The sequence below is a fragment of the Eretmochelys imbricata genome, chromosome 11 (assembly GCF_965152235.1).
Source record: "Eretmochelys imbricata isolate rEreImb1 chromosome 11, rEreImb1.hap1, whole genome shotgun sequence".
Classification (NCBI taxonomy): domain Eukaryota; kingdom Metazoa; phylum Chordata; order Testudines; family Cheloniidae; genus Eretmochelys; species Eretmochelys imbricata.
The window spans coordinates 60417948-60434845 of NC_135582.1; the positions used below are offsets into that span (position 1 = coordinate 60417948).

Here is a 16898-nt window from a genome sequence, read left to right on the forward strand (position 1 = left end):
GCTGAGGGCTAGATTCTGCTCTCTAACACCAGTATATGCATAGGGTAACTGAAGTGACTCCACTGGACTTACTACAGATTTACACTGTAATAATGGAAAGCAGAATCTGGCCCTTTGTTTTAATGGCACCCACTGTACATAAATACTAGTCACCTCTCTTGTCACTATTGCTAGTTTTGACAGGATTTGTTTTTTCAGTCTACATGTACATGTAACCAGCTTGAACTCTCAAGCATGCTCTTGTAACATTTTATTTTCTACTTTTATTTTCAGTAGGTGACTCATCACAAGATGGCAAACCGGGCTCAGGAGAAAAGATCAAGAAACGTGTGAAAACTCCATATTCACTTAAGAGGTGGCGCCCTTCAACATGGGTCATCTCCACTGAACCACTGGACTGCGAAGTCAACAACAACGGCAGTGATAGGGCAGTCCACTCTAAATCCAACACTGCTGTTTACCTTGCAGATGGAGGTACTGCTACAACAATGGTGTCTAAGGATGCAGGAGTGAACTGCCTGTGAAATATTTTAAAAGCCAACAAAATGACATTTTTGAATTATTTGAAACGAACATGCAGAAGACGTTTTAAAAAACTGCTTTCTCCTCCTGTCAGCACCCCCTGCCAAGAACTCGCTTTAAATGGATTTCAGCTATGCAGAAATTTTTTAGCTTATGCTTCCATATTTTTTGTTTCATTTTTTGAATGTTTTTGCACTTTTATTTAGTATCGCTAAAGTTAAGTCTGTCTGTTTTTGACCACAGAATTATATATATGTGTATCAAAAATGTGGTCTCAAAATATTTTTTTAAAAAAAACAACAAAAAAATTTATTGCTGATAATCAGTTTGGACCAGTTCCTAAAGATCACTAAAAACATAAGCAGACTATAAGACAGGTTTGACTGCAGTGGTGTCTTGTATCCATGTTTTGATTTCTGTGCACAAGTTAATTAGTATGTTTCTATGTTACAGAGTGTATTATCTTTTGAATGCCCTACTTTTCTTGTGTTATGTTGAAATGTGCAATAGTCTATAGTTCACAGTACGCTTTATTGGAAAGTGTGTTTATAAAACTGCCACACATTCTCCCCCTCTTTGTGAGTATTTGTTAATTTTTTTCCTGTTTGGCAGTTGATCATTCATGACAGTGAACTTTGCACACCATAGCCAGCTTGAAGCAGCTGCCTATATCTATCATTGAGCTCTAAGATTATAATGGAAAATGCATGAATTTTCCCCATCTTGAAAGGACTTTTAAAAGGAACAAACAAAATATGATTTCAGCTGCCTTTCTTTTCAACCTTCCGTATCTTAACCAGTTTCCTTCATAGGAGACATGACACTGGAAGGGGAAGCTCTAAGCAAGACAGTGTTGAACAAAGTGTGAGGAAACAAAGTAAGTCTGCCATATTTGATTTTTGCTGCAGTTTCAGTTTGTATTTATGAACATTTTTTATTGAATGCTATTATTGTGTATTTATCAGAAATCCTAATGAACTGTCCTACTAAGATCTTGAGTATACGCAGTTGCATTTTGTTCCTTACAAGAGAAAAAAGCCTGACTTATGATTGACACAAAACAGTCATGTGATGAGCAACTAAGCGTCTATTAAATACCTCCGTAGAGGTAAATATTGAGGTCTGGAGCCATGTCCATCAAATTACATATGCAAGTATGTTTATCCTAATTGGCAGCAGCTGAGTTAAGTGAAAACTAGTTTTCTTAGAGTTTTGTATAGACCTCTTAATTCATCTTGCTATTAGAATTTTAAACATACACTTTTAAAAGTTATGGCCATGAGGGAGAGATTTCAATCTTTTATGGTGAAAACACTCAGAATGTATGTAACACTACATACGCTGACTTCATGTATTTGTGACCATCAATCCCTTGAGGTGAGTGACCACAACTTCTTCCCAGGATAATAGAATTTGTCTATTTAAACAGAATTACTTCCTTTCTGGACATTGCACCCACATGAGGCCTTTGTCTCAAGAGTGATTATTTACCCTGCTGAAATAAATTTAATAAGAAGTAATTAGCTAAGAAATTGAAGTATCTAGTGTGGTGTGGCACTGAGCAAAGCTTTGTAGCTGTATTTGAAAACAGCTCATGTCCCAACACCTAAAAAACTGTGGAAAAATTATTCAGTCAGCGTGCCAAATCACTATGGCAGGATGCTGGCAGCCAAGATTTGCCACCAAACTTGCCTTTTTTCAGCTGCCTGAATCTGATTTTCTGTCCTTTCAAGACCATTCATTACCTTGATATTGCTTTTGTACAATCTTTCCCCAAACCGTAACTTTTTCTAACTCTCTTCTTGAGCCTCTGATGATTACCTGCCATATGTAATATATGGCCTTCCACATCTGACTCTGTTTCCCAAGCTTCCTTGTTTGCATTCCTGTCTCTCTCTGGCATCTTATCATGCTTCCTAAATGCTGTAGGCCAGATTCTGCTGTCAGCTACACCAGTATAAATCAGGAGTTGCTTGCTTCATTGACTTCAGAGGAGTTACTCTGCTATTATACTGGTGTAACTTGAAATCAGACTCTGGCCCAGTGTAGTTGCAGAAGTGTAAATCAGGGCAGAATTTGGCCTCCAGCTCTTTAAGCACTGCCCAGTCCTTGCACCCAAATAAAGGCTCCTGCTTTTCTCTTAGGCACAACTTTGTTAGCCTAATGTATAAATATACAGTTGCTTATCTTTATGTTGCTAAAAGATGTTCTCCATTTTAGTTTCAGTTCTTTCTCCTGCTTGCCATCTGCTGCAATCTAACATCCCAGATATTGAAAACTTGCCACATGTTCAGTTGGCTTGCATTACACACTGATCTGAATTCTTGACACAATAGTCATAACATTGCCTGTGCTTTTTGTTCCTGTTGGAATTTACCTTAACTTGAAATTCTTCACACTTTTTGGATCTATGTGTGAATTTCTGGAGTACAATACTTTGTTTTTTGCAGCAGTCACTGTATCATGTGCATAATGAAGATTGCTCACACCTCGTTTAGTGACTTTTTGCTTTGCCTTAAGTGTAACCTTTATCATCCTTTCAGAGCGTTACTTTAAAAAACATCTGTAAAACACTGTGTCAGTTCTCGGGGCACCCAGGACTGTGAGTCACAGTGGTTACCCCTTGCCTCCAGCAAAAGGGAGTCTTTCTTATGGTAGCTGGGTGTCAGCTCCTTGACACCATGAGCCTTTCAGCCACTCGAGCACTCTTCTCTGAGCTATACCATCACTAACTTCACCTTGCAGGTTAATAAGAGGTGCACCTCAGTCCCTGGGTCCTTTTGAATTATTCCCCTGCACTATCCAGCCCCTAACATTAGCTACTCACAGAAATTCCAGACCCGTGCGTTTTATCTTAAATCACTGCACCTGTAAACTACGCAGCACTTGTGAGCACTTATACGAAAACAAAACTAGGTTTATTTAAGAAAGAATAAAGATTTAACTAGAAGTGAGAGAAAGTGATAGAAACAACTTATGACAACACAAACCTGGGTCTACACTTATCAATGGTTACCTTTTCTATATAATAAGGTAGTCTTTCCCCCCAGGGTTCAGTCAATTGCTGAGCTGGCTGGTGTCACAAGAATCAGGATCTAAATGTTCATGAAAGCCCCTTGCTTCTTAAGTGGTTTCCTCAGTGAATGGATCCAGAGTGCCTTTTGCTCTTTTGTCTTTAGTCATAGCCCTGGTGATATTCTGCCTGCTGTAATATTCCTTTTTCACCTCCAAGTGGTTTCAATCGTTGGCAATTGTCTTTGACGGTTTTCCATTGACTGTTCTGGGATGTAGCCAGGTTAGATAATAGACCCTTGCACTGCCTTGCCAGCTGACTGGGGAAGAGTGACAACTCTCTTGCTTGAATGAGACATCATCAAAACACTTGGTCCGGTGATTAATTTTTACTCCAAGTCCATAAAGCATACTTTCCGTATAAATACATTAATTCTTAAATATCCATACATACATCTCACAATGATTGAGTCTTGACAAGTTATGAGCTTTCTGTAGCTACCTTTTATGTTACTCTTTATGGACAAATATCCTGTAAGACGTGTTTGGTGCAGTGAGTTTGTCAGGTCTGAGGTGAAAGATGTTTGCAAAGAACAGGGGCCCTTTGCCAAGGAGCCTCTGTATCACACACTCACACTCTTATCTTAGGTTATGTCTACACTATAGCCTATGCCAGCAAAATTTATGTCGCTCAGGGGTGTAAATATTCCATCCTCCCTGTACGACATAAGTTACACCAACATAAGCACTCGTGTGCACATTGGTATGTCGGCGGGAGAGCTTTTAATGCTGACATAGCTTCTGCTGCTCGCAGAGGTGGTTTTATTATACCAATGAGAGATCTCTCTCCTGTTGGCATAGAGCGTCTTCACCAGATGTGCTGCAGCAGTGACATGGCCTAAGTTGAAACATGCTAGGAAAAGAAAAATTATTTACTCTAAATACTGCTGCTTTTTGCCAAGGCTGATTTCACTGGTCTTGTAGCTTTTGTTTTAGGCCAATCCTTTGTAATAATTCAAACTTTTTTATGCTTGATGCAGTCAAAAGTTTTAATAAAATCACTATACCAGATGGAAAAGTCTTTCTGGCATTCTGCAATTTTCCCTCAGCTTCCTTAAAGCAAATATAACTTTCACGTTTCTCCTGTCTTTCTCGAACATTTTGTTGAAAACCTTTGGGGTAAATCACAATTGTCAGAAAGTATCTGTTATATAATCAGTCTATCATAGATAAATATCATTTGTAACATAGTAGAAATGTGTACACTTTATCCCAATGTGAATTCTAGATCAAAACGAGCAACTTTATTACTTCTAAAGGTCAACCGAAACAGATGATAGGTATATATTAAAATGTTCAAATTCTGCAGAGTTAGATGAGGTAAGACTAAATATGGCTTAATTCTGATGTATAATTAGCAAAGCCCTTGTTTTGCTCACAGTAGGTCATCTTATCTTTTCCACAGAACTCAATTCCTGTAATTAAATTACATTGAATTGTAGCTCACAAAAGTACCTTGGAGACTCATACTTAAGGTCAAGTCAAATACAAGAGAGAGAATTCTACAAATCAAACCTATTTTTTAACTAATGTACAGTAAATCAGTTTTGGAAAGTCCAGTTTATTTCTTTGTTAAAAAAAATACAGTGATGGATAATGATGAAAGTTGATAAATTACCATTTTTCTAAATGCATATTGCAGACAATATAAATATATCAAAATGACAATAGACTGATAATGTAAATAGCAATGGATTGTGCCAATGTCAAATAAGCAATGGTAAAATATTTTATATGTTCACTTCTAATATGGAATTCAAATAAAATGTTACAACAAACATAGGTGACCTATCTATGTATAGGCCACTCAGAAATCTTATTGGTTTTAGAAAATCACACATATTAAATCTAAAGGAGTTGTCCAGGCAAATATGTTGTCTGTTCACACGTTTCCTACTCCTATGAAGTTCAACATTACACAGTTAGTTTTGAGAATAGGAATTCTAGCCATATGTGTAGACATGCCTATATGGTGATAGATTTATTTTCTTTTTACCAAAATAGAGATTTATGAGTAGATTATGAGGAAATCAGGGGAAATGTTCCAGATAGCGCTCCACAAATGCATGTGTGCATACAGGCTAAATAATTAAAAGATAATCCCACTCTTGCAATTCCCAGGTGTATTTAAATTGCAGAACTAAAAGTAAAGAAATACTTAATTTAAAAGAAAACCAGCATAAACTGTGATTATATCATCTTCCAACCCCAGGAATACTTCATTGTAAAAAACACAGATTTTGTCTGTATTATGTTTTGTTAATATAATAGTTCACTTCACAGTTTTTTCTGTCATTCGTTCACATCTAGAAAATTACCTGGTTTTAGTGGCAACACAGTTTTGTTATTTTTTCAAAGTCTATTGGGGCAGAAACAAAAGTGAGAGGGATGTTGGCAGGTTTCAGGGATAAACTGAAAAATGTTTGATATGGAGTTGTTTAGAAAGTAAATATCCTCTCTCCCAACAACTTACTCCAGAAAAGCTCTTTAATCCTGAATGCTACAGGAAAAGATATATAAAAAGACACGAACATAGACACCTATGGAAGAGATTATCAAACAAAATTTGATAAGTAATATATTCTTACTCAGCAGATACATCTTATGTACATAATATATATGCTGCATAGTTTCAGGGCCCATTCAGTTTGCTGGACCCCTCCATGTGTTCTAATGACATTGCTAAAGTACTTTTGAGAGAGAAAAATGAAAATATACATATTCCACTAGTGTAACACTCATGGAAATATATTCAGATAGTCATTTTCTAATGTGATAAAAAATGAAAACATCACAGCTATTTTGTCCCTTAATCATTATCTACACAGCATAGTCTTTCTGGAAATAGTATATATGCTGTGTGTTTTACTGCCAAAACATGTCGGAATAGTGTATTTTTATGTTATCTTTTACGTTATTTGATTTTTGAATATAGATTTACATTCACAGCTTCCAGACCATGATTGTAATCTATATAATCTGTAGTTACGGGTGCTTAGCACTTCTTAGGATTCGACCCTTTATCCATAATGAAATTTGCTTCCCACCTTTTTTGGTACATATAAAAAGAGTTCGTAGACCATGGGCCAGCTATAAACACAGAAGTTGTTACCTGACCATCTGTCATGAGTAAAATTCATACATGTAAATCAGTACAGGAAAAGTGTTTTACATTATGCTGTGAATTATACATGCTCACAGGCACTAACTTTTGTTTTTCCCGGTGAGCGCTCCACCCCCTGCTCCGCACCCTCCCCCGAGGCCCCACCTTCACCCCTCTCCTAACACCCCCCCGCTGCTCACTCCTCTCCATTCCCTCTCCTGAGGCTGCCCCAACCGCCGCTCCCTCCTCTCTGCCCCTCCCTCTCCTAGCGCCTCCAGCCAGCCATTCACTGATCAGCGGCCAGCCTGAGAGCTGGTCAGCAGCCAGCCCCAGGGCCGGAACCAGTGTGGCTGGTGGATGCTGAGCATCCCATATTTTTTTTCCGTGGGAGCTTGAGGCCCAGAGCACCCACAGAATTGGCGTCTATGTACTTGCACCAAATAATAGTTCCTTATTGCTACCACAGAGAAAATGATAAAGGAAAAAACAAGATTAAAACAACCTATAGTACAGAGTAAATTTGTAGGCTGTGTCCTTATCCAGATGTCAGAACTCATCTGTAACAATCTAACAAAACATTCACCCGCAGATAGCTATCTCATTAGCCTATGAAAACTGGGCTGTAGATCCTTCAGCACTTTCTCTAAAGTCAGATTGTGGAATTTGCACTCAGGTGCGCAGCACATCACTTGCATTTCTCAGCTGCTCATTACATTTTGTATGCATTACTTTTTAACCCTTTCTTACCGCAAAAGCTAGACATACTGCAAGGGAGCCATAACACATTTTTGTCTTTGAAATAGTTGTGTATGTATTTAGATGCATATGTGTTCTGCATTAATTCCATTTTTAAATACTATGTGTTAGGTATGAAATAGGCACATATAATGTCCTGATCAAACAGGCAGACTTTTTCACAGGCCATGTTTAAGTTGCGTCTTTTCCATATTGCAATAGAAATTGGACTACAACTATGAAACGAATACAATTCCTCCCAAATACTTAATATCCCTCCGAATGGAACCTGGTCACTGACTATGCCTGGACTGTGTGTACTTTGAAGAAAGGTAAAAAACGGGGAATACAGTTGATATGAAATGCATTTGAAGCTGAATAATTAAAGGTTGTTGGGGTTTTTTTTAAACATTAAAATTAGTCTGAAATAAATCTAAGATATTTAAAGAGTAATATTTGGCATTTTCTTTTTCAAGACCTTTGTGATGTTATAGCTAAGGTTATGTGTGCACTTCCAATATAAATCCAATTTTTCACAGGGCCCTAAATCTACTGAAAAAAATTCTCTTCTTGGGTTAAAAGTTATACAAAGCTTCAGGTCAGGAATATATCTGTTTGGTTTTGGTTTTGTGTTTTTAATTTTTAAAATGTAGTTTAGTTTTGGTGTAAAATAATAATTAAACAGATGTAACATTTTGGGCTTCCTTCGGCTCTTGCTAAAGTCAGTGATAAAACTTTCAATGACTTTTGGCAGGATCAAGCTTTTGGCTCTCCTGGGAATCAGAATGGGAATTCTATTTGGTCTAACTTTATCTGAGAAATAGTTTGTATCTAATCAGTTAGGACTTGATTCAATTTCCACTAAAGTCAGTGGGAGTCTTGTCACTGATTTCAGTGGAAGCAAGATCAGGTCCCCTGGCCTTCTTTACAGTAGATTTTTCCCCCTTTTATAATTTCTCATCATTGTTACTACTGGTGTAGTGCCAATAGCGGGAATGCTAATGTACACGGGCCACTTCTGGGTGCTGGCATTTTGAGCAGGGTTAGCTAACATTCTAACGAAAGCTGCAGCAGCAGGTCCACGCTAGTCCAGCCATGACAGCGGAGCTGCACCAGTGGTAGCACTGGCAGGACATTTTAAGATAAAGGGCCTGTTTCTCATTAACTATAAGGTTCCTTTTTAGAGATCTGGGCTCTGATGTAGTCACAGCCATTGTCCAGGATTCATATTTAAACATGTTTTACTTTATTGTACATGCCAATGCCATTTTAAATAATCTTACTCTGTAGCTCAAGTGGTTTAATTTACATAATTGCAAAATAAAATAGAACCCAATGAACTGTTGACCTGTAATAATCTGAAGTTGACAGTGATTCCAAAGGTGCCATTCTAGTTAATTTCAATACATAATCCATGTTTCAACAAATTCAGTAATTGGCCTAGCTTTGGAAAAGCTCCTTCAAATCTCTTCCACTCTCTTGGGAAATAAATCCATGAGTTTGGGGACCAGGGGCAGAGTTGTAGGGGTGGCTAATTGGCTATTTTACAATTTACAATGAAAAGTTGTGGGCATTCCCACACTTTTGCCATTTTGTTAAAGATAGAAACTAGCTCCTTTCTTTATAGTTTAGTAGTTCGGGGGGCTTCCAAAAGTTAGCTTTTCACAGTTTACTTACTCGTTTTTCAGGCAGAGTAGTAATTTTCAAGATTTCTTTCTGGAGCACTAGATTCAATCTTGTTTGTTCAGAACTTGGTGATGATGTAGTCTGCAGCCTAATCGTAGTATGTTTTAGGCTCCCACATGCATGTTTGGTCACCTCTGAAAGGAAAGGAAATAGTTAATGGGATCAATTAGCATTAAGGTTGTGAGGAAAGCAGGTAAGGCCAAGTTAATACTGACTTCATTTGTCACTTTTATTTTCCTGGTTTGTGGCTTTTATTGCTCTCTCTCGCACGCACACATGCGCGTGCACACACACACGAAATATATTTTAAAAGATTTTTGTATGAATTTTTTCTTGTCTGCTTCTTGTCCTTAAAGGAAAATATGCTGTATTCACATTTATATATGCTGGAATCTTACCTCACAATTGTTGCTGGTTACTTTTTTTCCACAATATACAAGGACAATGGCCAAACCCTGATTTGTAGGGTTTGGTGTTTTGCAGAAGCTGAAGTGTGGAGATGTGAAACTGCTGTTCTCCTTATGAAAGAAAGGAAAACTATAACCCTAGAGAGCATTAATTTCTGAATGAGCTTTTCTGGGGGAAATAGTAATTTTGGAGTATCATCAGAACCCTTTTGCTAATGGGTATTGTTGGGTTTTCTTCTCTCAAATTACAGATGAAATATCATGTATGAATTTATAAATAGTTACTTTCAGTTATTTTCCTTTTGTATAAGCTGACCAGTACCTCGCTATGCTGTATAAGTTGTGTTTTATGAAACAGTGTGAGTATGAACTCTTAAAAGCTAATTACTTTTCCTTTTTTAATCATCTGTGGATGCCACTATGAAAGCTGACATCGATAAGCCACTACAGAGTTTTCTATGAATACTTGTAAGAAAATGCTTTGTTACATATGAACCTAAATAAAAAGATTGTATTGATACAAACACAGGGATAAGAACATTTAAAGACTATTCTTTAGGTTTAAAAGGCTTGCTGTAAAACGGTGCATTATTCCATTTATTAAAGATCATATTCATGACAAAAAGTGTGGACTTTTGTGAGTTTGTGACAGTATCATTAACTCTTATTAGCGTAAGCTGTTCCTAGGTACAAGAGCAAGGCCACTACTGTGGAGGGGGAGGTAGGTAAAATCGTACTGGCTAAATCATGTGACCGTTGTAGACGTTTTGGTCTTGATCCTGCCCAGAGGAAGTGTGCAGTATTGCATGTATTAAGTACTAACCAAACAAAAATGAACAAATGCATTCAAATGATTTCAGATTAAAACTAGAATCTTTTCCCATCACCCATAAATAGGAAGTTCATCATTTATCAGTTGGATTTGGCCAAAAGTGTTTACACCATGCTGAACTTGGAGTGAGTGCATGAATCTAATCTTTTAGCTCCAAAGTCTACCACCAAAGCAAAATCAGTTGTAGTTGGGAGTTTATCCTATAGCAGATATAATTAAACTTTTTAGAGGAAGGGAAGAACGTCCCACTGGTTAGGGCACTCGCGTACGACTTCTGAGACCTGGGCTCAAGTCTCTGTTTTACCACAGACTTCCTGTGTGACCTTGGACAAGTCACTTGTCTTTAGGTCCCCCATTTTCAAAATGAGGATAACACTGTTGAGAGATAAACACATTAAATACTGTGAGGTGCTGAGATTGATGGTAATGGAGGCCATATATGTACCTGAGAGAGAGAGGGTCTCATTATTTCCCATATAAAGCAATGATTCTCCTTATGGCCCAAGGTGTGTCTGCCTCTGCAGGCTAGAGTAGAAAGTGCGGCTGTAACCCAGAATACCTTGCATAGGAGGCAGCACACATTGAATGCCATGGGGGGAGAGCCAACATGCACTGCACACCCCATGTTGATACTTGGCATAAACCTCTTAACCTGCCAAAGCCCAAATGTGAGAACCAAAATGAAGGCTGCAAACATGTTACTACTGGAGGAGCACAGGTGCTGCCATATAGGACAGTCCATCTAGTGCCATGTCCTGTGTCCAATAGTGGCTAGTAACTACTACTTCAGAGGAAGAAATCTGTTTTAGAGGAAGGAACTACTGCAATAAGGAGTTATGAGATAACCTGCATCTAGGGGGAAAAGTTTGCTCCCAAGTTCCAGTAGCAGTTACCTTGTGCCTGAAGCTTGAGGGTTTAATGCCTTCTGAATTCCATGTTTAGTTTATTAATATTTCCTAGTATAATTTTAGCTATTCCTGTTGTTCACATACATCTAATCCTTTCTGAAGCCTCTGGATCCTTCACATAAAAGGGACATGGAAAATGGCAAGCTGGATATTAAAATCATTACTGATGTGGGAAAAGTCTGGAAACTTACTTCTAAATCACATTGCCATGAAGCATAAAACAAATCTTATTATCTTGCTACTGTGCTTTTGTTAATTTGACTGAATCTAAGCTACACATTGAAACTACAAAGCCTGTTGTGCTTTGCTCATGTTAAGAGTGTGAGAGAAATTGTTACCATTTTTGTTTTGGTCTGTACGTGAATAGTTATTGCAGACCATTTACTTTTATTTCATATTTGCTTCTCTGCAATTCTGTATTTGGGTCTGTTTTCTACCCCCAAATAAAAATATAATTTTTTTAAAGGCACTTTGACTCACGCTCTGATGTTATCTTGACTGTGAAATACACAGTCTAGAGTCAAAGTCTCCATGAAAGAGAGAAAGCACAGTGTCATGCTCTGTTGCACTCTCAGCGTGTGGAAAGGCAAGGAGATATCTTACATTTATAGGTGCAGAACACCTCCCTGACATTTAAACCACAGAAGGGCAGTGGAAGCTGAGGACACGGTACAAGACCCAAGCTGGATTTTCTGGGGTATGTCTATCTATTCTTTGGTTATTCCAAATTTCTGGCCAGAAATTTAGAGGGGGGTCATCCCCAGGATGTCAAAATCAGACTGAGTTATCTCCCAGGCAGATCTTGATGCCCAACCTCACCCAGGCTCTGTTGGATTAGGTTTACTCTACTTTGTATCACCTGAATTGTCTCTGGGGCAGTAGTGCACTACCAGGGAGGATGAGACAACCTGTCCTTCCCTTCTTTCTCCAGGCTGAAGGTAGCTTGTTTGGAGTTTCTTGCTCTTCTATACCTGCAAGGGTAACAACGAGATCTGGTTCCATGATGCACTACATAAGACCATACCGATCTGAGACCTTGTCCTCTAGCCCCTCTTACTTTTCTTATTTAAATCAAGATGTGTTGGTAGAGAGTGGGCACACAGTACCAGTAGCTGCTAGACTGCCATTTGCCTGTATTTGCTGTGTTTCCAAACCCAGGTGGGAGTCTGAAGCAGTTGGACAGCAATCCTCATTGGCTCAATATAACTGAACAGTGGAATGCAGCCATGAACTGGGCAATGGTGTGCAAGAACAAGGGGGCCACCACTAGAAAGCGATGTTGTGAGAGGAAACCGCCTTATTGTCTTCATAGTGCATACACATTCACTGGTGCACTCACTCTGCTCTTCTCGGGCCAAGGGCACCACAAACTGCACCCTGTGGGGTCCGGAATGGACTGCAGATGAGGAAGCCTCCAATAGCACCTAAACTCAACTACTGCCATGTGACCTGAGTTTTAAACACTTGGAGCCAGAGCTGGTGATCCTTCCACCAATCCAAGAGCAGTCAGGAGCCCAGAGTCCACAGAAATCATAGCAAGAGCAGGATGAATAATGTATTTTTTCATTCACTGGTGTAATCAAGTCCAGTCATGGCTAGTCGCCTTCTCATGGCCAAGCGGGCTGCACAGCTCTCTGTCTAGACTAGCACCCCTTGTCAATGGTTGCGCCAGTGCTCTAGCGGTTTCTCTCCCTGGTAACACGGCCCTCCGACCAGGTCACATCTGTAGTTCACCCCTTCTGGGGTCCCAACTGTCCCAAACTAACAGTCGGAAAATATCTTTAGCAGAAACAAAAATCCTTCCAACCCTCTCTGGGGCTCTTCAGCAATATTCCCTAGGGAGAGGAGGACACCCCCAGGAACCCCTAGACCAGGGGTGGGCAAAGGTTTTGGCCCGAGGGCCACATCAGGGTGCGAGGGTGTATGGAGGGTCGAGTAGGGAAGGCTGTGCCTCCCCGAACAGCCTAGCCCCTGCCCCCTATCCGCCCCTTCCCACTCTCTGACTGCCCCCCTCAGAACCCCTGACCCATCCAACCCCCCCACTCCTTGTCCCCTGACCATCCCTTCCCGGGACCCCTCGCCCCAACCGCCCCCTGGGACCCCACTCCCTATCCTACCCCCCGACAGGCCCTCTGGGACTCCCACACCTAGCCAACCCCCTGTCCCCTGACTGCCCCCTCCAGAACCCCTGACCCATCCAACCCCCCAGCTCCTTGTCCCCTGACTGCCCCTCTGATCCCTATCCACACCCCTGCCCCTGACAGGCCCCCCCGGGATCCCACCCCCTATCCAACCCTCCCCGTCCCCTGACTGCCCCGACCCCTATTTCCACCCCCGCCTCCTGACAAGCACCCCAGGACTCCCACGCCTATCAAACTGCTCCTTGTCCCCTAACTGCCCCCCGGGACCTCCTGCCCCTTATCCAACCCCCGCCGCTCCCTGCCCCCTTACCATGCAGCTCAGAGAGGCAGGAGCTCACCGCCCAGCCAGAGCCAGCTGAGCTGCCCGCATCGCTGCGCGGGACGGGGGACAGCAGGGGAGAGACCGGGGGCTAGCCTTCCTGGCCAGGAGCTCAAGAACTGCGTCAGAGGGGCCAGCAGGCTGTAGTTTGCCCACCTCTGCCCTAGACAATGCCACTTTCTAGGGGATCCCTGGTATTTATGCCCTACACTGTGACTGTAAATGTCTTCTTTATCAATCAGTTATTGTTATTTTTGCATCTGTTCTGGTTGAAAATCCTGTTGGAATATTTCAGATCTGTGACACTGATGAAACAATGGTTAGAAATATCAAACAGAGTAATGAAATTAATTATATAGAAAATGCACCTGGCAAGTGTCCATGGCCTGAGATGGCAGCAGAGCGACCCAAGTGAACAATCAGACACTTTCTTTGCAGAGGCTAAAATTGTCATCTTCACAAACCCATCCATGTCCAGCAGCAGCCTAAGTAATCTGAGGTCTCTGAAATCAAGGTGAAATGGAAAAGGACCAAGTGAGAGCTCTGCAGTGTGGCCATGGATGAGCTGAGCCCCACACTACAGAGATGCTGCTGGAACTGATAGGAGAACAACTTACGGTCCCGCCCTCAGTTAGGATTTTCTCTTTAAACTTGCATCCTGATTGTTCCCAACTCCTCCCTCTTCCCTCCAGGATTCTCTATGGGCAGGACAGGCTTTTCCTGCTGTCACAGCAAGAAAAGAATCTGATACTTCCAGGGTCCCACCCCTGTCTCCATGAGGTCAGTGTTCTGTGACAGTTGGGGCAGGATCTGTGGCAGGAAGGGAGGTGGCCTTGCTCCGTGACATGGAAAAGAGAGTGGCTGGGCAGCAGCCCCATTCTCTGCTATGCCCTCCCCAGAGCCTCCCTCCAGTGCAAGACCTGTTGGAAAGAAACTTTTGTTTTGGGGGAGGGGAGAAGACTTTGAAAATGTCTCTCTAGATGCTGTCCTGCTCCCAATGGTGTCAATGAGGGACTCACTCTTGGCAGATTGTCAGTGAGGTTCCAGTGGAAGCAGGATCAGACCCTAGATTTCATGCAGAGGAAAGCTTATAGATCTGTCAAAGCTTTCAAACTCCTAGACAAAGATTTAAGCCCAGAGAGGACTGCACCTGGCAGAAGGTACTCTAAGGCAAAGCACAGATGGCCTGTGGCTTGGAAGCACATGAAAAGCTGGATCAAATATGAGTATCTTCTCCTGACTGATAGCTTCTAGTATCAACTTCTGTGACATCAGTTGCAAACACAAAACAAGATCAGAGCCAATGGTATAGTCAGGAGGAGGGTAAATTCCCTCCAGCATTTCTAAGGGCAGCAAGAGCCACTTGAAGCTTCAGTTACTCTTGTAACCAGGCTGGGTCCTTCTGCTTCACGCATCCAACAGGACAATGTAGAACATGCAGCCTCTTTCATTAGCCACTTTTGAGTAAGCTGGATGCTCCAGCCCGTAATGAAGTCTATGCTGGGCCCTATCCAATGCTTCTGTAAGGCTTAGAAATGGGATTTCCTTGTGGCCCCTCGTTTCTGTTTAAGGCAAATGGCTGTACTTTCATGCATCACAGCCGCTGACTTACTTCCCACTCACCTTTCTGTGAGGTCCCATCCCGTAGCTCTGACCTCTCCATCGTTTTCAGAGTCACCATTTTCCTCAGAGGCCTGTATTCCGCCAGGAACACCTGAAAGAGGGGACGGGCAGTGGAATTAGTCACACAGCTGAGTGTCACTTTTTAAGGGCCACTCTCGTACGTCTTTTAGTAAATGTACCTTTCTAAACCAACTTTTCCCCCGGACAGCAGAGAACCAGAAGTGCCACAGCCACAGGGAGATGCTCTGAGATCTGTAAGACACAGAGTTAGCAATTAAGGGCTTAGAGCATTGCAACAAACTGCAAATTGTGGAGAGTGACCATGAAAATAGCCAGACAATCCTGGAGTTCTTGATACCTTCCCTGCAGCTCAGACTTCTAGCCACACTCTGGAAAAGCTAGCTGCTCCAGTGCTGCAGAGCTGGGAGATATGCTGCAAGAGAGTGCAAGTCACTCTGGTTATTTACTGCCTAGTACTGTGCCTATTAATTGCGGCTGGTTTCAAGGATGCTGGAACAGGGGAGGCCAGAGGGCCATGGCCCTCCCACTTTTTACCAGTCAAAAGGGCGAGCGATGGGGGGCGGGAGCAGAGAGGAGCGAGTGGGAGGCGAGGTCTTGGGAGGAAGAGGCAGTGCAAGGGCGTGGTCATGGGGGAATGGGCAGCGTGAGGGCTTGGGGAGAAGGGGTGAGGCCTTGGAGGCAGCACAGAGGGGTGGGGCCACAGTTTCGGCACCTGTGGCTCCCACACTTTTAGGGCGCCTCTACCGCTCCTGGGCTGGTTTGGCTCATGTGGCAGCATCTCCACTTTCTCCATGTAAGAATTTGCCAGCCAGCCTTCCCTGCTCCTCAGCAACATCTCTGTGACCCGCCCCATTGGATGGGTGGGGAAAAGACAATGGCAGCGGAGCTAAAAGCCAGCTGTACTGCCACTGCTTGGAAGAACCAATGAGCAGTACATGGCTGTAGTGCGTGTACTCACCCTACTGCTCCCTGGGGGACTGTGGAGTCTGATATCTCAACCTTCTGAGAGAGTGGGTGGCCATATCCCCTGGCCAGTCTGTTCTGTTCCCAGTCCTGCCTCCAGGAGAGAAGTACGCAGCAAAGGGGACAGAATCTGTAGATCTTTGATGTTAAGACCCCTGAGTTTACTCACTGTGTCAGTGGAAGGAAGAATCTGGGCTCTTTTGTTCATGTTAACAGATACATAATGTAGTTATAGTCCCTTCCCCAACAGGAAAACCCAGCACTTAGGGAAATGCTCCTCTTGCACCCCATTGTTCCTAGCTCTATCCCCTGGAACTACTCTTGGTGCTTACACCCTTCAGCTGTTTGAAGTGTCATGTTTTTGGTTAGCTACACTTATTTAGCTTTCTTCTCACTTGTCCATCTCTCCCTCTCCCTAATGTTTTTCATTCTCTGGACTCTTTCCACTTTGCCAATATCTCCCTGTTACTGAGCTAGCCACAGCTGGGCACTAAGTTCTAGGTGTGATCACTACAGAGCCCTCTTTCAAGAGACTTTGCCACCTAGCAGCCCCAAATTGCTCCAAT

General features: G+C 42.0%; 1 protein-coding gene and 1 long non-coding RNA gene across 3 annotated transcripts in view; one reads left to right on the forward strand and one right to left on the reverse strand.

Annotated features, from left to right (window-relative positions):
• The window catches only part of BMPR2 (bone morphogenetic protein receptor type 2), a 178215-nt gene extending 168076 nt beyond the window's left edge, over positions 1-10139 (forward strand). For both annotated transcript variants that reach the window (XM_077830120.1, XM_077830121.1), the window contains one exon: positions 274-10139. In XM_077830120.1, the coding sequence (XP_077686246.1) occupies positions 274-524 (251 nt within the window). In that variant the 3' untranslated portion in view covers positions 525-10139. The remainder of the gene's footprint in view (positions 1-273) is intronic.
• Positions 9121-16898, reverse strand: part of LOC144272206 (uncharacterized) — a 32376-nt gene continuing 24598 nt past the window's right edge. The window contains exons 2-6 of the long non-coding RNA XR_013347508.1: positions 15528-15600; positions 15349-15439; positions 14094-14228; positions 12125-12236; positions 9121-9252 (exon numbers count right to left, since the gene is read on the reverse strand). This is a non-coding gene — a long non-coding RNA (uncharacterized LOC144272206). The remainder of the gene's footprint in view (positions 9253-12124; positions 12237-14093; positions 14229-15348; positions 15440-15527; positions 15601-16898) is intronic.